The following is a 23,924-nucleotide window of genomic DNA, read 5'->3' on the forward strand; positions in this document are numbered from 1 at the left end:
CCCCGATTGTTGGGTGTTGGTCCGAGTGAGCAGGGACGTCTGGCAGCCCGTGAGCGCGAGACGCGGCTGGCACCCCTGGGGCCGCATGGAGAACCTCGTCTCCCTCCAGGCAAAGGCCCGCACCCGGCGCTGCCGACACACGACAGGCCCCGTTTTAGTTTGGAGCAAGAGTTGTCCGGGGGCCGGAGAGGTGGCACAGCGGGGAGGGCGTTTGCCTGCACGTGGCCAACCCGGGTTCAATCCCCGGCACCCCATAGGGTTCCCCAAGCACCGCCAGGAGTAATTCCTGAGTGCAGAGCCAGGAGTGACCCCTGTGCATCGCCAGGTGTGACCCAAAAAGCAAAAAAGAAAAAAATAGAGAGGAGTTGCTTGTAGGAAGCGAGGGTGCGCAGACACAGGGAGAGCCAGGCGGGGGTCGGCGAAAGGAAACAAAGGGACAGGAGCTGCCGCCTGCCCCGCCCGTGGCTCCTGCCACTGGCCCCGGGGTTGAGAGCCCCCAAGAGAGATGGACGTCAGGCGCCGCTCAGGATCCGTCACCTGGGACCGGACGGAACCACACGGGCGTCAGATAGTCTGAGCCGAGGTGGGAGAACAGCCGGCCTCGTGATGTAGGCCCCTCCGTGGTCTGGAACCTTCTGGGCGCCAGGCGCAGAGGCACTATCAGGGCCGGACAGCGGCGGGCAGGGCCGTGGTGGACAGCTGCCCACCCGAGGCCCCGCCACGGTCACGCCGGGCTCCGGCTCTGTTGCTGTGTGACTTGCCCGTTTCTGGCCTGCGCTGACTCCGGCCTCCCTCCTTCCCTGACAGCTCCTGGGCGGAGGGGTCCTGCAGCTTTCCCTGCCAGCACCCGGGGGTGCAGAGACGTCGGAGAAGATCAAACTGCCCCCCCTGGAGACCTCGTTTGAAGAGTACGTGGGCGGGTGCCCGGCCTCTGTGCCCGTGGGCGCCTTCTCCCTCCCAGAGCAGCGTCAGCCCAGGCCCGTGGCAGGGATCCGGGAGCCGTCGGGGACAGAGCAGGGCAGGGCGGGGCGGGGGGGGGGGTCAGGCCAGAGCCCCCAGGCGCTGCCGTGCTGACCAGCGTCGCCTTTCCCTGGACCGAGCCGGGATGTGGAGGTGGGCGGGGCCGAGAAGGCCGCTTCCCCGTCTGACTCTTGGGTCTTGGCGATTCTGCTTTCCAGTGATGTCGTCCCCCTCCCCGCTGTCGCGCTGGACCCCCGCCCTTGCGACAGCCCTCCGTAAGTACTGGGGGGGCGGGGCTGGAAGGTGCCGGGCCCTGTGCCCCCTGCAGCCCTGTCCGTGCTCGTGCCTGAGGGGGCGACGGGCCTGGGGCAGTACGCGGTGCCTGTGCGTGCACTTCCCCCGTCCCGGGGACCCGCTGTCGGCCGAGTCCAGTGAGGGGCCCTCTGGCCTTTCCCCTGGGTTAGGACTCCGGGCCAAGCCCAGGAGTGCTCAGGGGTCCCTGCCAGTGGGGCTCCGGAGCCCGGGGCCCCACCTGTGCAGCTCAGGCTCAGCCCTTCGGACCCTCTCCAGCCCCGCAGCCTTGGTTCTAATGAGGAGGCGTCCACATATGCGACACAGCCGGCTGTGACCGCCCCTGGCGTGTGCGTGTGGAGCACGGTGACAGGCCCACCACGTGTCCGTGGGCCGTGCTGGTTTATTTCTGAGCGCTGACCTCACAGGGAGAGCCCTGAGTGTTTTTCCAGCCCTCCCCGCTCGGCTGGGACAGCGAGGGCTGCTGGCAGGAGAACGCCCCACCCCTGCTCTGAGAAGGGCTGAACCTTGTAATTTACTTAAGCGTTTAAGTGACTGCCTGAACCCACATTTCCCTTTATTTCCAGGATTCAACCCACACACAATTTTAGGGATGTTCTCCCCCCTTCAGAATAGTCTGCTTAGAGACAGCGGCCCCGGAGCCGTCGTTCCTCACGCTAACGGTCACACTCGTCCTTGCAGGGCGTCCAGCCTGCAGAAGGCCGGCAGCCTGGGCAGCCTGCGGAGAGAGCCCTCGGACGGCGCGGGCCTGGGCAGCCTGCGGAGAGAGCCCTCGGATGGGGTGGGTCTGACCGGAGGGGCAGCCCACGAGAGCCGTCGGGTGGGTGGGTCTGAGGGCCTGAGGTGGGCCCTTGGACGGACGGGGTGGGGTCTGTGTGGGTTTGCCCCTTCCTGTCTGTCACCCCGAGAAGGAGATATTTTGGGATCTCCGTCTTCTCCCGTCCTGCAGACGCTGCTCTGGAGAAGTGCTTGTGGCTCCTCAGCGGAAAGTCATTAGAGACCCACAGTTAACAGGCAGTGCTTGGCGCGAGCAGGGGGGCTGGAGGAGGGACGCAGAGCCAGAGATGAAAGAGGAGCCGGGGTTAGACGTGGCAGGACAGAAGCGAGACAGAGCCTGACGCTTAGAAATGGCCGTCAGCTCGCCCAGGGACCGTCGCAGGGCCTGAGTTCTGGGAGCTGCCGCTCAGTTGTGGGACCGGGGTGTGGCCCCGCATGGAGCACTTGCCGTGCATGGGCGAGGTCCTGGGTTTGATCCCTAGCACGCACACACACACACACACACACACATATTCACACACACAGAGACACAAGACACAGACACACTCACACATACATTCACACACTCAGACACTCATAAACATACACACATAAACACTCAGGCACTCAGACACACACACAGACACTCACACACAAGACACAGACACACACATACAGACACACAGACACTCATATAAACATTCACACATACACACACTCAGGCACTCACACAGACACAGACACTAACATAAATGTATACACACATACACAGACACACACTCAGATACACAGATTCACACAGATACACACACATACACACACATAGACACACACACACAGAGACACACATTCAGACACTCACACAGACACACAGACACTAACATAAATGTATACACACATACACAGACACACTCAGACACACACAGATTCACACAGACACACACATACACACACTCAGACACTCACACAGATACACACACTCACACAGACACACACACGCACAGAGACACACTCAGACACTCACACAGAGCCTGGTGGTGCCCCCGCTGCCCCGACCCTGGGCCTCCGCCCGCCCTCGGGAGCAGACGCGGCCTTGCCCAGGGCAGGGCTGGGCCCCGCCCTCTGGCCTCCATCCCTCGCCCCGAAGGCTCCTCCCGGGCTGGCTGGGGGCAGCGTCTGCCTCTCCGACGGGCGGCCGCCCGTGCCCACTGGAACCACTTGGCCAGAGTGGGCACGGGGTGGCCTCGCCCCCGTCCCGCCGGCAGTGCTCCCTGGCCCCCTGCCCTGCGGAGGCGTCGGGGCAGAGAGCGGGTCTGCGCCAGCCCGGACACAGCGGCCCCGGGCCCAGGCGGAGTGAGGGTCGGGGCGTAGGTCGGAGTTCCCGGAGAGGCCCTTGGCGTGCGGGGCTGGGAAGCCCCTCCTGAGGGGTCCGTGATGTCGCCAGAGCCCCCCGGCTCCTCAGGCCCCGAGCTGTGAGCGAGTCGGGAGAGCTGGCAGGGGGCGTCGGGTAGCCTCGAGTCCCCACAAGCCACGCGTGCCAGACAGCCGCCAGCCGCCCAGGGCGAGCACTCGAGAAGAGAAGTCGGGTCTGAGTTCTGCTCCGACCGGCCCGGGGCGAGCACCTGAGAAGTCGGGTCTGAGTTCTGCTCCGACTGGCCCAGGGCGAGCACTCGAGAAGTCGGGTCTGAGTTCTGCTCCGACTGGCCCGGGGCGAGCACTCGAGACTCTGCAGGGCACGTTTCGGGCAGTGCAGTGGCCCGGCCCGGCCCTGCCAGTGGAGCTCGGGGCGGCCGCCCGTGCACGCCGCCGGCTCGGCCCTGCGAGGGAGCGTGGACGGCTGCCCGTCTGCGCTCTCAGCCCGGCCAGGACGCGGGGCTCAGGCGGGTGAAAGGGACTCGGGCTGCGTGGCCGGGAGGGTGAGGCCGCGGCGTCGCCGTGCCCGGGGCGGCTCAGTGCCCGCGAGACGCTTGGCCCCAGCCTGGATCTCCCTTCCCGCAGGCCAAGGCCGCTGCAGAGGGCAGCCTGCCCGGGACGCTGCCCCCCAGGGCCCCGAGCCACGGCGCCGCCATGGACGACAGCCCCTTCGGCACGCGCAAGGCCAGGTCGTCCTTCGGCCGTGGCTTCTTCAGGATCCGGGGTAACAAGAGGACGGCGAGCGCGCCCAATCTGGGTACGTCGGGGCGCCCGGCCCCCCCGTCCTGCCTCGGCCCCACGGGGCAGGGGGCTCTGGCCTCGCGCTGAGACCGTGCACCGTCCCCTGAGCCCCCTGGGTGGGGCCAAACTCCGGCCCCTGAGAGAGAGAGCCGGGGGAGAAGCGCCCGCAGACCCGCCCCGCGCCCGGCCCTGCTCAGAGCGGAGCTGTGGTCACCTGACTTCCCGGTGGCCTCCGCCCGGCTGGGAGATGCTCTCCGGGCGCTCGGGGCCTGGCTCCTGGTGGGCCTGCCTCCCCCCTGGGCCTCCCCGTCTGTCCCCCACCATCTGGGTCCTCAGTCTCCCCTCTGGGCCTGCCCCCCGTCTGTCCCCACTGTCCATCCCCATCTGTCCCCTGTCTGTCCCCCTGTCCTGCCTGTCCCCCATCTGTCCCCATCTGTCCCCACTGTCTGTCCCCTGTCCTGCTTGTCCCCTGTCTGTCCCCACTGTCTGTCCTCTGTCCTGCTTGTCCCCTGTCTGTCCCCACTGTCTGTCCCCACTGTCTGTCCCCATCTGTCCCCTGTCCTGTGTGTCCCCCGTCTGTCCCCCGTCTGTCCCCACTGTCTGTCCCCTGTCCTGCTTGTCCCCCCGTCTGTCCCCACTGTCTGTCCCCACTGTCTGTCCCCATCTGTCCCCTGTCCTGTCTGTCCCCCGTCTGTCCCCACTGTCTGTCCCCCTGTCCTGCCTGTCCCCCGTCTGTCCCCACTGTCTGTCCCCCTGTCCTGCCTGTCCCCCGTCTGTCCCCACTGTCTGTCCCCCTGTCCTGCCTGTCCCCCGTCTGTCCCCACTGTCTGTCCCCCTGTCCTGCCTGTCCCCCGTCTGTCCCCACTGTCTGTCCCCCGTCCTGCCCGCCGTCCCCGTGTTTCCCGTGAGTAGGCGTCGGCTGTGTCTCATCTTGTCCCTGTGTTCTCTCCATGGGCTGGTGCGGTTGTGTGCGTTGGGGGCTGTCTGAAGACCGTGAGCGCAGTGCCAGCGCGCCCACCCTAGGTACCGTACCTGCATGCCAGTGTGGGCAGTGCCGCTCCCGCCACTCCTCCCTGACAGTGCTCACGGCCCCCGAGGATGGAGTGCTCTTTCCAGAGTGCTCCCTCCCGCTTCTCCCTGTCGAACCTCTGCTTCCCGCCTGCTGCCCTAACGATGCTGCTGATGAGGGCCCACGGCTCGGAGAGTCAGTGTCCGTGCCGCGCCGGCCTGCGTCCTCGCTGGGGCCCCTCCGTTGGTAGCCCGTGACGGGGCACCAGGGCGCCTCGATGGCTGCACACCGACTGTCAGGGCGTTTTGTCGTTCAGACTGACTGTTAGAGTGACTGTTACGGCCGACTGTTAGAACACTTTGTTGTTCAGACTGACTGTTAGGACGTTTCATTGTTCAGACTGGCTGTTACGGCCGACTGTTACGGCCGACTGTTAGAACACTGTTGTTCAGACCGACTGTTAGGAAGTTTCATTGTTCAGACTGGCTGTTACGGCTGACTGTTAGAACACTGTTGTTCAGACCGACTGTTAGGAAGTTTCATTGTTCAGACTGGCTGTTACGGCCGACTGTTACGGCCGACCGTTATGGCCGACTGTTAGAACACTTTGTTGTTCAGACCGACTGTTAGGACGTTTCATTGTTCAGACTGGCTGTTGGGGCCGACTGTTGGGGCTATTAGGGCCGACTGTTAGAACATTCTGCTGTTCAGAGTGACTGTTAGGATGTTTCATTATTCAGACCGACTGTTAGGACGTTTCATTGTTCAGACTGACTGTTAGGGCCGACTGTTACGGCTGACTGTTAGAACACTTTGTTGTTCAGACCGACTGTTAGGACGTTTCATTGTTCAGGCTGGCTGTTAGGGCCGACTGTTGGGGCTATTAGGACGTTTCATTGTTCAGGCTGGCTGTTAGGGCCGACTGTTAGAACATTCTGCTGTTCAGACTGACTGTTAGGATGTTTCATTATTCAGGCCGACTGTTCGGGCATTTGATTGTTCAGGCCGACTGTTAGGAGAGCTTGTCATTCAGACCGACTGTTAGGATGTTTTGTTGTTTCGTTGTTCAGGCCGACTATCGGTGTTCCGTTGTCCAGACTGACTGCTAGGATGTCTTGCTGTTTAGACAGGGGGAGGTACAGGTGCCCATGGGAGAACAGGCGATTTCAGGGGGAGCCCTGCTCCCCTCCCTAAAGGGTCGTCCCTGTAGGAACAAGCACCTCCCGGGCCCGCCCGGCTGTGCGGGCTCGGGGCCAGCGGGGGGGGGGGTTGCGCGTCTGCATGCGGCCCTGCCTCCCGCCCCGCACAGCTGACAGACCCCCAGGAGGAGGGAGGCGCGGCCACGCTTTGCAGGGCACCGTGGGAGCCAGGGAGGTCCCGTGGGCTTCTCGCCCTCTGCACGGAGCCCCTGTGAGGTGGCCGCTCCCTGTGGCCCGAGTCCCCCTCGCCCGCGGGGCCAGACGCGCCCCTCGGCGTCGGCCCCTCCCCAGGCGTCACGGCGGCGCTGAGAGGCAAACGCTGCTTGGCATGACGGACCACGCAGCTCTGCTTCGTAGCAAAAGTGCCTCCTGCCACCCTGCCGTCCCGCGGAGACGCTCCTGTTGCCGCTTCCGCGTCCTTGGGAAGGCGCCGGAGGGAGCACCAAGCCCAGCGGGGGCCAGTGCCAGGCTGTCCGGGGGGGAGGGCTGACACTTGGGGGCGGGGGTCTCGGGGGAGAAGCTTCACCTGCTCTTAAAGATAATAACAGGGAGGAGTGTTTAGTCACAGGGGCAGAGACATAATAGGGGGCAGGTGCTGGTCCTGCACCCAGTGGCCCAGGGCTCGACCCCCGGCATTTCTAAAGGCCCCCCGAGCCCCACCAGGAGTGAGCCCTGAGCAGGGAGCGAGGAGGAACCCCGAGCACCTCGGGGTGTGACCCAGAACAAGAAAGGGAAGATGAATCCCCGTCGGACTCAGTGAGAGCAAGGCACCTCGCCAGGGTGGCGGCCTCCTGAGCCGAGCACGCGGCCGTCCAGGGGGGCGTCGGCTCCCAGAGGGTCTGGGGCGCGGCTGAGGGGAGCGGGAGCCGAGGGGGCCGGCCAGAAAGGGGCGTGTAGCGGAGGGAAGCTGATCTGAGGGCAGGCAGGAGGCGGCCGCCGCGGAGCTGGACGCCCTCCGTGCAGGAAGCAGGTGCCGGGGGCTGGGGCCCCTCCGGACGCCCCTGCTCTGCCGCAGACTGACGGGGCCCGTGGGTGCCGTGCCCGTTACCTTTAGGGCGGTTCTTGTGAATTAGCGAGTTTCAGCCCCGCAGCAAAGGGCCTCGAGTGTCGCCAAGACCCGCGGGGTTGGCACCTGCGCCGAGTGGCGTCTGTGGCCCGTGTGCGGCTCACGGTGCCTATGTCCTGTCCGGGCAGCCGACACAGAGCAGGAGCAGGCCGAGCGCCTGGACCTGGCGGGGTCTTCGCGGCCCAGAGGCCCCCAGGCGGGCAGCCCCTTCCAGGGGACGCCCACGTCTCCGGACTCCAGGAAGAAATCCCGAGGCCTCATGAAGCTCTTCGGCAGGTGAGCCTGCGGGGACGGTGCCCCTGGAGGGAGGGGGGAGATGGGGGTCGGGGGTCTCGGGGAAGGTCGGCGTGGGGGGCTGTGGGCTGGGGAGTCGGCTCAGGGCTGAGTGCTCGCTTGGCGGGCGGCCTGGGCTCGATCCCGCCACTCCCAGGGCCGGAAGCAGCCCGAGCACGGCCAGTGTGGCCCCCAAAAGGACAGAAAGCAAAACGCCGTGACCGGCCCTCCTGGCACGCAGGCGTCTGTCCAGGCCGACGGGTGGAGGCTGGCGGGGCCCGAGGCCGCCGGCCCTGACCCCTGCCGTGTCCCCTGCAGGCTCCGGCGCAGCCAGTCGACCACCTTCAACCCAGAGGACATGTCCGAGCCGGAGTTCAAAAGAGGGGGCACGAGGGCCACTGCGGGGCCCCGGCTGGGCTGGTCTCGAGACCTGGGGCAGTCCAACAGGTACGGTGGGCCCGTGTCGAGCCCCCCAGCCCTCCGTGCCCGCGTCTCTGGGCCGGCCGAGAGCTCTGGCCCCAGCTGCACCAGCCCCAGAGGGTGCGGGGTCCCGGCTGCCCCACGGCTGGTGCACGTGCCCAGCAGCCTGGCCCGGGAGGGGTGCTGGCTAGCGGGAGGCGGGGCAGGGAGTCAGCCGCGGGGCTGGGCCGGGGAAGGCGCTCGCCCGCACGCACGCTGCTAACTTGGTCCCGTCCCCAGCAGCCTACACGGGCCCCCGAGCCCACCGGGAATGAGTCCTGAGCACCCCTGGGTGGGCTCAAGGACAAAACAGAAAAATAGCTTCTTGCGGTGCCGAGAGATAGTACAGGGCTGAGGCACTTGCCTCACACGGGGCCCCTGAGCACCGCCAGGTAAGGCCCCAAACCAACACCCCCCCACACACCACAAAACCAGAGTAGCTCCTTGCGTTGGGCTGTGTGGAGCCGGCCTTGGTGCCCACTAGCTCCCGGCTGGGTGGTCGGGGCTTCCCACTCCCCCGCCGTGGGTGTGGCCGGGAGGCTCGAGTTCCGTGTCCGCGTCCCAGACGTGAGCAGTGACGCATGTGATGGAGGCCCTTTGAGAGGCAGCGGGAGCCCGAGGGTCTCTCCCAGCCCCGCTCAGCCCCCTGCAGTGTCCACTCGGCCCCACCCTCACGGACACCCTCCCGTGAGGTGCTGCGCTGGGCTGGGACTCAGGGTTCAGGGGGCAGCCCCCACCTGGCGGAGACCCTCGGGCCCCTGACCCACACTCAGCGGGGCGCCTTCCTCGCCGTTTCCCCCAAACTGGACACGGTGTGTCAGGGTCAAAGCAAGCGGAGGGCCGGGGAGAGAGAAAAGGCAACGACGTGCTCACCCACACACAGCCAGGAGTGAGCCCTGAGCACAGGGCCAGGAGTAACCCCTAAGTGCTGCCAGGTGTAGCTTGGCCATAGATTTGCTTTGACCTCTCCGTCGACGGCCCTGGAGAGAAACTGCAGTTCTGCTGGACCAGCCGCAGCTGGACGGGCCTCCCGGCCACCCGGGCTCCTGCTCGGGGCTGCCCTCCCCCACCCCTCTGTGAGCTGCCGCGGCACGTGCTCCCGTGACCGGCCACGGCACGCCTCTTCCCCCCAGTGACCTGGACATGCCATTCGCCAAGTGGACGAAGGAGCAGGTGTGCGGCTGGCTGGGTGCGCAGGGCCTGGGCTGCTACCTGGGCGCCGGCAGGCACTGGATCTCCTCGGGGCAGACGCTGCTGCAGGCGTCCCCGCAGGACCTGGAGAAGGTGAGGCGCCGTCCCAGGGCGGGGCGGGGCCGGCTCCGGGAGGGCGGCCGGGGACAGCCAGCGTTGGCGGGCAGGTGACGGGCCTGGCCGTAGTGACCCCCGCAGCAGCCGGGAGCCCGCGGCGTCGCACTGAGCTGCTGTGGGGCCCGGGGAGACGCCCTCAGCGGCACTGGGCGGCTCTCCCGGCTGGGCTCCCTTTGCGAGGGGAAGAAAGAGCCGTGTCCACCCTGTACGTCCAGTGGCTGGACATTTGGTTCCGAGCCGCCCGCCGCCGCCGCTCACGCCAGCCTGCCCGGCTGCCCACGCGCACTCACTGGGCCCTCGGCAAGACGGGGCGCCCACAAGCCCGCAGTGCGCCCCGGGTACCCGTGGGGCCGTGGCCCCGGCCCGCCGGTCGGACCCAGGAGCCACCGTCGCTGTCGTTGCAGGAGCTGGGGATCAAGCACTTGCTTCACCGCAAGAAGCTGCAGCTGGCGCTGCAGGCCCTGGGCTCGGAGGAGGAGACCAACCACGGGAAGCTGGACTTCAACTGGGTCACGAGTAGGAGGCGCCCGGTGGACGCGTGGGATGAGTGAAGGAGCGAGCGCGTGGATGCGGGCGTGACTGAGGAGCGCGAGGCCGGGGTGGGGGTTGGTGCCCGTCCCCTCGGCGTCTCCCCTCACCCCGGCGCTCTCCCCGCCAGGGTGGCTGGACGACATCGGCCTCCCCCAGTACAAGACGCAGTTTGACGAGGGCCGGGTGGACGGGCGGATGCTGCATTACATGACGGTGGTGAGTGGCCCGCGGGGCCAGGGACAGCAGGCCGCCCCTCTCCGAGCGGGGAGACCCCGTGTTCCCGCCCGGCTCCCCGGCGCTGGGAGGCGGGGATCCCCGGGGTCGGGGGTGGGGGGAAACGGGCTCTTTGGGGGAACCGGGGGCTGCAGCCGCCTGCGGATAACCCGACCACACTCCCCGCCCCCCAGTGGCCCCTCGAAGCCCCCGGGTGCAAAGGGTCTGCTCCCGAAAGGGGCCCAGGAAGCGTGCACCTAGGGTGGGTGGCCCCGTGCTCTGCGAGCGTCATCTGCAGATCCAGAAGCTTCTCCACTTCTGAGCCGGGGATTCCTGGTGTCCTGGGAAGGGCACGTGCACAGCAGGCCCTCGTCCTCTCCCTGCCCCTGGCTGCCGCAGGCTCTGCCGGTGTCCGTGAGGGACGCTGCCCTCGGTGGCCTCTGGTGGAGCCCAGGGCTCTGTCTCCGCCATGACCCGGTCTGGCCTGCCCTGCCCACGGGGACGTGTCACACTCTCCCTGTGCCCGCTGCTGTGAAGGAAGCCGCCGTGTCAGCGCTGTGATCCCCCCCCCCCGCCCCCCAGCTCTCAGCTGAGAGACGCGCCCTCGGCCTGTGGGGAGGCGGCAGGAAGAGACGGCCCGGCCGCCTCAGAGGCCGGCTCTTAGCAGCTCCTGCGCCGCCGGGACCTCAGTCAATATTTGCCCGCGTGGGACGGCCGCAAACACAGGCCCGGAGCAGCTGGGGAGCGCGGGGTCGTAAAGACCTTCCCTGGACGCCGGGCCCAGTCCCAAGTCCAGCCGACTGTGCTCAGGGCTGGGGCCAGGTGCAGCCCGACGGGGCGTCGCTGTCTGCTGTGATGCCGACACTGACCATCCGGGCCCGCTGGGTGCAGGGGGACAGGGAGCGTCACTCTCCGTGACCCGTCTCCCGTGGCCATGGCCAGTGAGCGCCCAGCGCCCTTGCCCTGCCCGTGCGGCCCCAGACCACCCCCGCCCCCCCACACAAAAGAAGCGAGAACGTTTTTAGTCCAATTTTCCTCCTTTTTGGACAAACCCAGGAGTGTGTCCTCGCTCAGGTGTGCCCACAGGAGTTTGCTCTCCGGGTGTGCCTGGGACTGAGTTTATCCTGACCCGCCCCGTCACCCCATACAGCCGTTTGTTTTGGCGTGTCTGACACAGTGGCATGGGTGCCCCCGGGCGCAGGGGCAGGCCCGCCTGCAGGGTGGCGATGCCCGCTGCTCTGGCAGCGCAGGCCGTGCCCCTCTCCCTGCCCTCTGCCCTGGCCGGTGCCCTCGCTCGCTCCACTACGGCACGTGGCCAGAGGCCTCGGGTGCACGCCTGGCTCTCCCCGCGTCACGAGCCTTGGCTCGGAAACCCTGCCCGGGTCGTCCTGTGCGTGACTTGCCCCCGGCACGGTCAGGGCCGCTGTCGTGTCCTGCCCAGCTTCTCGGCACTGGGGTTCCCTGCCCACTGCCAGGAGAGGGAGGAGCAGGTGGGACTCAGCTGCCCGCAAGGGGGGGTCCTGAAGGGGCCTGCCTGTGGGTCAGGAACGCGGGGTCTGTGCTCCCTGGGGCACACAGGCCCCCGCTGAGCCCCCCGTCCCCCGCAGGACGACCTGCTGTCCCTGAAGGTGGTCAGCGTGCTGCACCATCTGAGCATCAAACGGGCCATCCAGGTCCTGCGCATCAACGGCTTCGAGCCCAACTGCCTGCGGAGGCGGCCCTCCGACGAGGTGACGTCTGCGGGCGGGGCCTCGGCCGGCCGGGGTGGGGGCTGCTGCCCTGGGCTGCCCCGTGCGGGCCCCCGAGTCGGCACTGACGCCCCGGCCGGCTCTTGGCACCCCCAGAACAGCGTCACGCCCCTGGAGGTGCAGCAGTGGACCAACCACCGCGTGATGGAGTGGCTGCGCTCCGTGGACCTGGCCGAGTACGCCCCCAACCTCCGGGGCAGCGGCGTGCACGGAGGGCTCATGGTAACTCCTGCCCCCGTCCCGGGGGGGCTCGGCCCTCGTCTCCGCCAGCCCTCGGCCTCTGAATCTCCCGTCACCACCCCGTGTGGGGTCGAGTGACTTTTCTTCCTGGCCTCCATCATCGTTTCCAGAACTAACAAGGGTGCGGAGTGTGGGCAGGGGGGAGAAAAGCACCAACCCCTCGCTAAGTGCAGGTCGTTCACCTGCCCGCAGCCCCGAGAGGCAGGGGCAGCACCGGCCAGGTGTGCCCACTCGCTTGGGCCGGCTCACAGGTGTCCCCGGAGAGCCCCCGAGAGGGAAGACTCCAGAGAGCAGCCAGCGCCTGCACACGGAAGGCGCCGGGGCTGACGCCGCCTCTCGGCCGCTGCAGGTCCTGGAGCCCCGATTTAACGTCGAGACCATGGCGCAGTTACTGAACATCCCACCCAGTAAGACGCTGCTGCGGAGACACCTGGCCACGCATTTCAACCTGCTCATCGGCGCCGAGGCCCAGCACCAGAAGCGCGAGGCCATGGAGTCGCCCGAGTACGTGCTGCTGACCGCCACGGCCAAAGTGAAGGTGGGTTCCCGCCCGGCAGCGCCCCCCTCCCGGGAGCTGCCAGGCCCTGCCCGTGGGCTGGAGTATCTCTGAAGACTGCGCCCTGGGCCAAGCCACTGGCTTAGCCAGAGATGACGGGTACAGGAGTGGGTTGGGCTGCCGTCCCCCGCCTGTGGCCAGTGCCCAGAGCCCCTGCCACACGCCCAGGCGTGGGTCACAGCTGTCCTGGCTTTCCCGGGGGCGTGTTGAAGCCCAGAGGGCACCTCGCTCGGACACACTGGGCTCGTCTGAGGAATCAGTTGTGCACGTTAGTGAGAGACTCCAGAACGTTCAAACGGCCTGAGTAGAGTCTTGGTCCCCGCGTCCAGCACTGCGACACAAACCAGAGAAACTGCTGAAGGAGACTGTGGGGAAGGGCTGGTTCTTAGTTCAGCCGGAAGTGCCTCTTCTCTGCCCCGGTTACACGCCGAGGCTGGCACCTCCGCCAGCTGAGTGTGGAGAGACGGTCCTGGCTTTGCGGGCGGGTGCGGTCTCCCCACGCCCAGCTGACGCGGGCCCTGCAGCGCGACACCAGCCCCAGGTCAGGGCCTCGAGCAGCCCGGGTGCTGGGAAGGTTCTCAGAGCCCCGCGTGGTTTCGTCCGCTCTTCTCCGACAGCCAAAGAAACTGGCCTTCGGGAATTTCGGGAACCTAAGGAAGAAGAAGCAGGAGGACGGGGAAGAGTATGTGTGTCCCATGGAACTGGGCCAGGCGTCGGGGAGCTCGTCCAAGAAGGGCTTCAAGCCCGGGCTAGACATGCGCCTGTACGACGAGGATGACCTGGACCGGCTGGAGCAGGTGAGCTGGACGCCGTGTCCCCCCAGCTGGATGGGAACGCGGCGGCCGCCTGCTGCTCTCAGCACTGCGCCTCCCTGCCTCAGGTCAGGATCAGGGGGAAAGGCGGGCCGCTCCTGGGGGCTGGCTGTGTCCACCCTGAGCGCTCAGCGTCTATGGGGGTCTCAGGGTGGCCCCCAGGCCCTGAGGATTCATCTCCGCGTGTGGGAAAGAGGGAAGTGGCCGAGGTTAAGCAGCACGTCCCGGATAGAACCGCTTTAAAGCAAGTCCGGGGTGGACAACTTGTAACAGCACTGAACACTGTAGGAGGGAAGCCAGCCAGCACAGGGGCCAGCGCCACCCTGGGCTCAGCAGCCCCCGGCCACATCGGCGTGTGGCACAGGGCATGCCAGGATGCCCCCTGGGTCGCGAGGGCTTCACACCCGGTGGCCGGAGGATGCTCAGAGCCGGCGTGTCTCACGCGTGTGCGGTGCGTTCCGTGCAGATGGAAGACTCGGAAGGGACAGTGCGGCAGATCGGGGCGTTCTCCGAAGGCATCAACAACCTGACGGTGAGCGTGCGGCGGGGACCCTCTCGGTCCTTGCTCGGGGGCGCGTACCTGGCAGGGGGCGCGGGGTGGGCGGGTGGGCGGGCGCGCGGGCCTCACGGGAGCCCGTGTCGCCCCCTGGCTTCTGCAGCACATGCTCAAGGAAGACGACATGTTTAAGGACTTCGCCGCGCAGTCGCCCAGCGCCAGCATGACGGACGAGGACTCCAACGTGTGACCCTCGTGGCGCCCGGCGGGCGCTTGGGCCTCCCCCGCTTTCTCGCCGCAGCCCCCCGCGAAGAGTCGCGCGGGGGGCCCGGCCCGACACCAGCTCGCGAGAGGAGTCGCGGGTGCTGAGAGCGCGGCCACCCCAACGCCCCCCACGAACGGCACGAGCCCGCGACCTTCTGGCTGCAAAGTGTGGCGGGGCCGGGCGCCACACCTCCGCCCATGTGCGCGGCGCGGGGGCTCCTGGGAGTGGCGCGGGGGGTTCTGGGAGCCCGCCCGGCCCCGAGGACCCGTTTGCAAAGACCCGGCCGTGGGCTGGGCTCGGGGCTGGCCGCGCCCCCGCCCCTGGCCTCTTACTGTCTTATTTTTATATATTTTTCTAAATATATGTATATATTTAGTACATAGGAAAATGCAACTTTTATTTTGTGGCCTAAGGAAGAAGGTTTTTAAAAACAGCAAAATAAAGACCCCATTTAAGAGACAGGGTTTTTATAATGAACTTCAGCCTTAAACGTGGATGCTTTTACCTCAGAGGGAAGAACTCCAGGGACATTTAAAGACTATGCACTTGTATGCATTTAGCAGCCCCCCCGCAAAAAAAAAGAAAAATTGGTAGAAATAATTTTTGCAGAAACCAAAACACAGCAAATACCTTTACAGTATTAAGGTTTTTATTTTCCTCCCTGCGAAACTGCAGCATTACATCCGAAAACATCTGCCCGGTGAATTCATGTTATTGTTGCACATTTCTCAGGCTACCCCGATGGGGATGTTCAGCAGCACAACAACTGTTTGTTTCCACCAGAGTTCAGTACCGTGGAGGCTGCAAAATCAGTTTACAGCCACCGGTTAGTAACGGTGCAGGGCAGCTCTGCGTGGGCTTGGGTTTTGTTTCTTTCTTTTTTTTTTTTTTTTTTACTTTTTTTGGTAGCAGAGACCCCAAATATTCTTTATAAAGAAAATAGCAATAACAAAAAACTGTTGATTATTTTAGGAGCGTTAGGGGAAAAAAATCTGTTCCTTGTTCGGCGCTGTGTCATCATGCATGACGGCCAAGTGTGCTGGACGCTGGTGTCAGAGGGGGCAGCTTTCTTGTCCGTGCCGGCCCACAGGGTCACCAGCTGTGACAGCGTCTTTCGAGCAGCCGCCAAGCTGTCCCGCTGTGCTTTGCGGAACCTTCCCACTGTCACTGTTTATTCTAAGCAGATGATCTGAAGCTCGCCACTGCCGCCAGCCCCACCTCCCTCACCTGTGACTGCTCGGGATTGCTCCTGCATTTGTGTCTCGTTTTAACGTGATTACTCTTCACCATTCAAAAAAAAAATTGTTAGCCCATCCTGGTTTCAAAACACAAATCCCAGGACACTGTTACAGATGCCAAAATACTCTACGGAGGACTGTCACGGGAGTGACGATATATAATGAAACTTTCCTGATGATATATTTTATTTACGGGATACTATACACTCTGGTATTACCACATGAGAGGAAATAAAGTTCATTGATAATTACCTCCCGTGTTTTTGTCCAGTGCTCTGGTTTCCTGGTTCTCAGTGGCCTTACCCGGTACAGGAGGCAGTCACAGGAACCCCGTGGTCCGCACCCCATCCCTGTCAGTGTCCGCCCACCTCTCGGCACCTGCCCCCACAGCAGTCCCCGGGCAGGTGGAGCTAAGGCCAGAACCCACCTGTGCCCCGAGCAGCCCGGCCTGTGGGCTGTGCTGAGACCCGCTTCACGGTCTATGCAGCCAGAGTCTATGAGCCACGGGCCTCTGCTCCGGAACACGGGCAGCCGGCCCGGGAGGGGAGCCCAGGAGAGGCCACTTCCTGGGACCTAACGCTGTCTGGCTGACATTGGGATTGGGCGTTTATGGGAGACCCGGGCCTGGGTGGGGCAGGGGTGCAGAGGCGCCACCCTGTTGGCAAACAGGACGGAGCGCCGGGCAGGTCTGTGTGTCCAGTGACAGCAGGCAGGCTGACAGAAGGTGCCACTCTGCACAGGCGGCTCCTCTGAGCGGCCAGGCCGGGAGAGATGGGCCAGGGCCCCTCAGGACAGCAGGGCCAGAGACCCCCGGCGCAGGCACCTGCCGGGCAGGGAGACACGGAAACCAGCCGCCCGCAGCCGCCGGCCCTGCAGGACCGCCACGAATGTGCACGCGTGTCCGAGGCCATCAGCCGGGGCATGGCGCACGCGGCCCACAAGCTGCAGGAGTACCTGGGCTTTGAGGACCCCCTGAGCAACCTGAGCCCGGCCCCCAGCACCCTCAACGAGATCTTCCTCATGCACTTCATCAGCTTCTGCCGGAAGCAGAACATGGACGCGTGGCTGACCACCACCAAGATGACCGCGCACCAGGCCTCCCTCTTCGGGGCCGACTGGGTCTGGACCTTCTGGGGCACCGACCGGCAGATCCGGCTGCAGCTGGCCGTGCAGACCCTGCAGCTGTCCTCGCTGGCCCCCGCGTCCCCCGGGCCGGACGCTGAGCCCCACCACCACGAGGGTGACCGCAGGGAGGAGGAGGAGGAAGAGGCCGTGGGGAGGACCCGCTTCGACCGGCTGGAGAAGTTCTGTCGCTTGATCGGCGAGGATTGCCTGGGTCTGTTCCTCGTCTTCGGGGCGCCGGGGAAGCCCAAAGACGTGCGGGGGGTGGTACTGGACAGCGTGCGGGGCGGGGCACCCCGAGGGGAGGCCGTGGCGCGGTTCGTCCTGGAGACCGAGGCCTGCGTCCCCGTCCGGGAGCTGCTGGGCCGCTGTCTGCAGGGCCGCGGGGAGATGAGGCAGGTGGGCAAGGCCTACATCCGCCTCTGAGCGCCCGCGGGGGCGGGCGGGGGGCTCTGTTCCCACCCCCAGCTCCTGGCAGAGGGCAGAAGTGGCCCTGGCCGGGCGGGGTCAGGGCCCAGCTGTCCCGAATGCCAGCCTACCTCCACTCCAGCGCACCGAGCAAAAGGACTTCGTCTCCCCCGGGGTCTGCCTTGGGGGCTTCTGAGGTCGCTCTCAGGCCGGGCAAAATAAAAGAAGGAAACGTCTTGTTTGAAGTAGCACCTGCGGACTGGGGATTGTCACAGGGGTCGTGGAAGGGCTGGGCCAGCCCCGGGCAGGCGGGACTGTGTGTCCCCTGGTATTGCTGCTCTCGGTGACGGCTCCCGGCACAGCTGGCACTGCCTGGCTGCCTCTGCCCCCGGCCCGGCCCTGGAGCCCTCGGCAGGGGGCCTGGGGGTGCGCTGAGTGCGAGCAGACCATGAGCTCTGCCCCAAGGCCACCCCGGGAGCCTGGGGAGGACGGACAGCGGCTGCACCTGCAAATGCTGCTCCCAGCGGACGGGTGGGCCGGAAGGCAGGGAAGGGACAGAGCCCCAGGGAAGCTGCGAGTCTGCGTGGGCCTCGGCGCTGCCGGCCACCGTCTCCGAGTGTCAGGGCACCGGTGTTTGTCCTGTCCTGTGCAGTCTTGGGACCAAGTCCCGTCCATGGGGCGGGGAGAGTGTGTGTGTGTGTATGTGTGTGTGTATGTGTGTGTGCATGCGTGCGTGCATGTGTGTGCATGCATGCATGTGTGTGCACATGCGTGCGTGCATGTGTGCGTGCATGTGTGTGCGCGCGCATGTGTATGTGTGCGTGCATGTGTGTGTGTGCATGGGGCTGTGTGTGCATGCGTGCGTGTGTGTGTGTGTGTGTGTGCGTGTGTGTGTGTGTGTGCAGGCCCTTACGCTCCGAGGGGCTGGGGGAGGCAGAGGAGAACCGAGGACACCACACGCTCCCTCTCCTGTGGAGAGAGAGAAAACCCGGGCCCCGCCTGACGGGGAAGACCGCAGCCCCCTGAGGGGACGGAGAGGGGACCGTCCACGGCACGCGGAAGCCAGACCCGAGTGGGGGTCACATGCCACATTGCTGGTTGGGGCCAACCCTGAGGCCGGCCGGGAAACCGCAGCCAAAGGGACGGGCAGTGGGGTGAGAGCAGAGCCACGGGGGGGGTGGGGACAGGTCAGACAGGGAGGGAGGCGGACAGACAGACTGACAGGGAGACAGACAGGGAGACAGGGGGGTAGACAGACAGGGAGACAGGCACACTGACAGACTTGTAGACAGGCAGACAGGGAGACAGACCAACAGGCAGACAGACTGACAGAAAGGTAGGCAGACGGGCAGACAGACGGGCCGACAGGCACATGCCGCGGGCTCTAGACATGCCCACGGACGCAGGGGTGAGTGCGCTGGGCCGACGGGCGCCTGGGGCCCCAGAGCCGGGTGGAGGCGGGGCCAGTGGGAAGCAGCATGTGGGGCAGCGAGGCCGTCGGTGACAGATTCCGGCAGTCATGGGGCAGCGTGTCTGTGGGGCTGGGGGCTTGGGTCACGCTCCGCAGTGCTCGCTCGGGGGCCCCTATGCGGGGCTGCGGACCAGGCTGGGCCAGCTGCCAGGCGAGTGTCCGAGCCCCTGGCTGGGACACCGGGGGTCACACAGACTGGTCACACACAGGGGGTCTGGGTTTGCGCCCGCTGAGCACTGCCAGGAACGAGCAGGGATAGCCCGTGGCCCTGACCGTTCCCGTTGGGTGGGCTGGGAGCGGACAGTGGGCGGGAGAAGACAGGGAGGGCCTCGGACAGCCCCACGACAGCGGCAGCGGCTCCTGGGGTGAGGCCGGGGCCAGGACGTCGGGACGTCACAGTGCTGCAGCCCGGCCTGCAGGTGGCGCCCACACGGCACCTTCCCACAGCCGACGCCCGCAGGGGGCTGAGACCTCCTGTCCGGGTGCTCATGAATGTGGTGGGTGCATCCTGTCGGCTGTGCTCTGCGCAGTTTTTAAGAAAAGGAAAGCTTCATTAGCTGCCCGGCACGGGGGAGGCCCCGGGTTTAATCTCCGCCCCCCTCACCCCCACCGACACACAAGTTTAATATTCGAAGCGGCTCTGCCCAGGGATTTGTGGGGCCCGGCCAGCGCACACTGGGAACGGAGGATGTTAGTTAAAAATCTTGAATGTTTAAGAGCGGGACAGCGGAAGGTGACCCACGCCAGGGCCTCACACGCAGGCCCCGGCCCAGAGAGCAGCCTGGCGACAGACCCACAGCTATCTGGCCTTGCAGGCTCAGGAAAGGAGTTTCGTTCCCTTTCTTTTGCTTTTGCTTTGTTTGGGGCCACAGCCAGCGGTGCTTGGGAACTGCACCAGGGTTGGGGTTGTGCCTCCCGCATGCCGGGCCCGTTCCAGCCCCAGCTCTCCCCAGCCCCGACTGTTGTCATCACGAAGAAACGCAGCTCCAAGACCATTTTCAGCTGAAAAACTCAGTCATTCTTGGATGCATCTGCTGAAACCCAGGTGTGTGGCTCTTGTGACCCCAAATCTCCAGGCTCTCGCGGGGTCGGGAATGGGTGACCTCCCCCTCTGCCCTGGTTCTCCCGGGAGCCCGGTGGTCTCGCCCACAAACTGCCTCTGGTGCCGTATAAGCTCATGAGTGGCCACGACCCAGAGACTCACAAATAAATCTCGGAAGAGAGAGCAACATTTTAGGATTCCTGGAGCATGCGGCAGCGACATCTCATACTCTACACCACTGATGTACCAAAAGTAGCACACCGCATTTGATGGGGTGTAAAGTAGAAGGCTTTATATATACATATATATATCTTTCTATATTACATCAAAAACAGTAACAAGTCTCACAATGGAGATATTACTGGTGCCCGCTCAAACAAATCAATGAACAATGGGAAGACAATGATACAGTGCTAGATATAAACATACTTATATGTAAATATTTATATTTATATAGATATATTTTTATATATCTTTATATATAGATATATTTTTACATGTCTTTATATATACAAATCTTGATATATATATCATCATCATCATCACTGTCATCCCATTGCTCATAGATTTGCTCAAGTGGGCACTAGTAATGTCTCCATCGTGAGACTTGTTGTTACTGTTTTTGGCACATCAAATACACCATGGGTAGCTTGCCAGACTGCCGTGTGGGTGGGATACTCTCAGTAGCTTGCCAGGCTCTCTGAGAGGGATGGAGGAATCGAACCCGGGTTGGCTATGTGCAAGGCAAACACCCTACCTGCTGTGCTATAAAAAATAATAGAATCAATAAGTCTATTAAAATTATTTTTTAATTTTTTTTTTTGGAGGGGCACATCCAGCAGTGCTCAAGGGTCAGTCTCTCCTGGGTCTGTGCTCAGGAATCACTACATATGAAAGCACACAAGGCCCAGCATGTTAGTAATCTCTTCTACAGGTGCTCAATGGCTCCTGGGTGAGATACAACAATCTTCACACACTTTCACTTTTTTGGGATCAGTTTTTAGAGGATTCTTCATAACAAGTAATACAAAATAAATTATTTAGGACCTGCTTTGGGGACAGAATTGGGTGGTGGTGGGAAAACTCGAAATAATGGTGGCGGGGGAAGATGGAATGGTAACAGGACTTAAAGTTATTAAGAACAACTTTATAAAAATAAAATAAATTTTTCTTTTGCTTTTTGGGTCACACCCAGTGATGCTCAGGGGTTATTCCTGGCTCTGCACTCAGGAATTACTCCTGGCAGTGCTTGGGGGACCATATGGGATGCCGGGGATCGAACCCAGGTCGGCCGCGTGCAAGGCAAATGCCCTACCCGCTGTGCTATCGCTCCGGCCCCAATAAGATATTTTTAAAAGTCACTCTTAGCAACACCCGCATGCACAGCATCACGCTACACACCCAGGAAGCAGGTCCTGTGGCCTGCCCGTGGCATTACAAGGGAGTTCTTATGTTTTAGTACAGAATGAAGCTCATTGCGTTGGAAGCCAGGGAAACAAGGGGATCTTCCCTGCTGGCCCATCCAACTCCAGTCCCTGTGCTAGGATGGAAATTTGTGACCTGTATCTTTAGTTTTGTAGTTGATTTATAGCCTGTATTCTAAAGAGATGGTTTGCTTGTGGGTGGAGACCTTTCAAAGATGCCCACCCTGCCTGCACTTGCCATGAGCTTCCCTGCTCCGTGCTAAGAAAATGCTGATTTTTGGAAACTCCCTGTGGCCACGCTGATAAGATGCCCTCACATGGAGCGTGGAGCCGAGCAATGATGGGTCTGCAGGGATGCCCAATAAAAGCAGGCTCGGGACCCCTGAGTTCTGTTGAAGGTTTCAGGGGCTTGCCCAGCCTCCACCCACCGGTCTGATCGGACGGGATACTAAAGACCTCCTTCTCCCCCGCATGGATCGTCTCGGTGTGCTGGGTTTGGTGAGCATGTGTTACATCGCCAGCTTTTCCCTTAGACTTAGGGAGTGAGGCAGGTAAGAAAGCATCAAGGTGTAGGCTGTGGACCAAAGTCCAGACGCCTTCCTTGGAAACTATAAACTAACTCGATACAGAGTCATATTTCTTCTGACCTTACATCTCTATGGCCTGGCCTGGCCTGGTATCATACTACAGTAAACAAAAGACAGAAAAGGCGCCTGTATTGGCCCTGAGCTTAATTCCGACGCCACAATTTATGATACTGAGGGAGGTAGGATTGTTCCACTGGACTGGAGTTAGGGAGGCCGTGCCTGGGATCACAAGAAAGCAGGCGCTGGGTGCAAACCCCACATTCACCCGCGTCATGCACCTTACCATTCATCTTAAAATCCATCAGAGTCATACACCTTGCCTTTACACTCGCAATCGGAGCAGACAGAACACCAGGCACAGACAGAGGCAGACTCGGGAATGACGCGTCACTGCACTACACGTTGCTAGGACAGAGATGAGGAGAAATTCGCCTTCAGAAATTCCATTAGTGGGGGCCGGAGCAATAGTACAGTGGGCAAGGCCATTGCTCTGCATGCAGCCAACTCAGGTTCCATCGCTGGCGTCCCATATGGTTCCCCGAGCCTGCTAGGAGTAATTCCTGGATGCAGAGTCAGGAAAACCCTGAGCATCACCAGGTGTGACCTCAAAACAAACCAAAAATTTTCATAAGGAACCAACACTGCCAATAATTTCATTTTGAACTTATAGCCGCCCAAATTGTGGTAGAATTTAGTTTATGACTTTAAGTTAACCTGTTATGGTACTTTTTTAAAAAAAGTCCTAGAAAATGAATAAATTGAATAGACCCTAGTTCTCAATTGGACCGATAACAGGATGATAAGAGGCCATAAAAGGGAGGATGGTGATTATTTTAAAATGACTGTCCTCACCTTGACTCCACGACACACGAAATGCTCACAGACAGAATATTCTGGTATACCTGCATACCTCTGCTGTACCTGCTGTTACCAAGAGTCAGTTGGTTCCCCCCCCGCCCCCCGCTATAAAACTTTTGTATGGCTTCCTTTCAGCTGGGACCGCCATCTTTCAGTAGATCACCAAAGTGACCAGCACAAAGGGAAAGAGGAGGGGCACCACTTTATGTCCTCTAGACCTTTCAGAAACATGGCCAGTGCACTCGGATATGCAAGAAAGGTGTGACGGACATGAGGGGGAGGGGCACTGTCTGAAAAGGAAAGCCCCACCAACGCTACCGTGTCGGACAGGAAGAGTCCACAGGGCACCCAGCACGCTACTGGCATTGCCACTCACAGACAGGGCAGGGCAGGGTTCTGGCCAAGGGAATTAATGAGCATATCCTATTGAGCATACCGAGCACTTCAAGAGTCAAGACAGCTTTCTGAATGGGTGGAGGGAAATGATCAGAAAAGAAGGACGCCAAAGAGAAGGGACTTGGGCTCACTGCAGCGCCAGTCTGCTCACCCAGAGGGGCAAACGCCATGAGAGCCCACGGGAGAGGGGCCGGAGCTGCGGGTGCCCATTGCCTGGGGGCTTATGGTGTGAGATGTGTTTGTTCAAAAACAGATTCCTGGGCTGTTAAAAAAAAGTACTTTGGGGGAGGCTGGAGCAATAGCACAGCGAGTAGGGTGTGTGCCTTGCATGTGGCCGGCCAGGGTTCGATCCCCAGCATCCCATACGGTCCCCCGAGCACCACCAGGAGTAATTCCCGAGAGCAGAGCCAGGAGTAACCCCTGTGCATCGCCAGGTGTGACCCAAGAAGCAGAAAAGGAAAAAACCTTCCTTTGGTACAGGTGCTGGGCTGTTGGCCACCCCCAGCTGCGCTCAGGGCTTACTCCTGATTCCGTACTCAGGGGTCGCTCCCGGCAGGGCTGGGGGGACCATCTGGGTGCCGGGTGCCAATCCTGGGTCGCCGCCTTCCAGGTAAGCTCCCTGGCTGCGGTACTATCTCTCTGGCCCGAGTTCTGTGCTTTGATAGGCATGGGCACAGGAACGGAAGGAAAGGAGGGATGGGTTTGCCGAGTCTTTCCTGTGAAGCGCCCGAGGCGGAGGGCAGAAGCCCGGAGAGACCCGGCGGGTGAGCCCGCGCTGTGCCCAGCAGGCGGCGGGGCGCGCTGCAGCAGGTGCGCAGCGGTGGGCACGCACGGAGCGACAGCGGCATGCGGGCGCGTTAACGTCATGCGGCGGGGCACGTTAATGTCATGCGGCGGAGCACGTTAAGGTCATGCGGTGGACCGCACGATAATGTCATGCGACAGAGCGCACGATAATGTCATGCGGTGGGGCGCATGTTAATGTCATGCAGCAGAACACATGTTAATGTCATGCAGCAGA

At 62.8% G+C, this 23,924-nt stretch overlaps 2 protein-coding genes across 9 annotated transcripts in view; both read left to right on the forward strand.

Moving 5' to 3' along the window:
• Window positions 1-15,847, forward strand: part of PPFIBP1 (PPFIA binding protein 1) — a 62,591-nt gene extending 46,744 nt beyond the window's left edge. For 4 of the 8 annotated variants that reach the window (XM_055118135.1, XM_055118137.1, XM_055118139.1 and 1 more), the window contains 16 exons: window positions 808-908; window positions 1,179-1,235; window positions 1,954-2,053; window positions 4,027-4,198; window positions 5,173-5,205; window positions 7,585-7,732; window positions 8,048-8,176; window positions 9,322-9,472; window positions 9,901-10,012; window positions 10,155-10,243; window positions 11,848-11,970; window positions 12,085-12,210; window positions 12,578-12,766; window positions 13,402-13,581; window positions 14,063-14,128; window positions 14,256-15,847. In XM_055118135.1, the coding sequence (XP_054974110.1) occupies window positions 808-908; window positions 1,179-1,235; window positions 1,954-2,053; window positions 4,027-4,198; window positions 5,173-5,205; window positions 7,585-7,732; window positions 8,048-8,176; window positions 9,322-9,472; window positions 9,901-10,012; window positions 10,155-10,243; window positions 11,848-11,970; window positions 12,085-12,210; window positions 12,578-12,766; window positions 13,402-13,581; window positions 14,063-14,128; window positions 14,256-14,342 (1,863 nt within the window). In that variant the 3' untranslated portion in view covers window positions 14,343-15,847. The remainder of the gene's footprint in view (window positions 1-807; window positions 909-1,178; window positions 1,236-1,953; window positions 2,054-4,026; window positions 4,199-5,172; window positions 5,206-7,584; window positions 7,733-8,047; window positions 8,177-9,321; window positions 9,473-9,900; window positions 10,013-10,154; window positions 10,244-11,847; window positions 11,971-12,084; window positions 12,211-12,577; window positions 12,767-13,401; window positions 13,582-14,062; window positions 14,129-14,255) is intronic. The other 4 variants (XM_055118136.1, XM_055118141.1, XM_055118142.1 and 1 more) reach the window with 1 other exon arrangement.
• Window positions 15,848-15,952: 105 nt separating this feature from the next.
• Window positions 15,953-17,835, forward strand: REP15 (RAB15 effector protein). Its single transcript, XM_004611342.2, has one exon. It carries the CDS (start codon window positions 16,367-16,369, stop codon window positions 17,141-17,143), a length of 777 nt encoding a protein of 258 aa, XP_004611399.2. The 5' UTR covers window positions 15,953-16,366; the 3' UTR covers window positions 17,144-17,835.
• Window positions 17,836-23,924: the final 6,089 nt, after the last annotated feature.

This window comes from Sorex araneus, chromosome 10, assembly GCF_027595985.1.
Source record: "Sorex araneus isolate mSorAra2 chromosome 10, mSorAra2.pri, whole genome shotgun sequence".
NCBI lineage: Eukaryota > Metazoa > Chordata > Mammalia > Eulipotyphla > Soricidae > Sorex > Sorex araneus.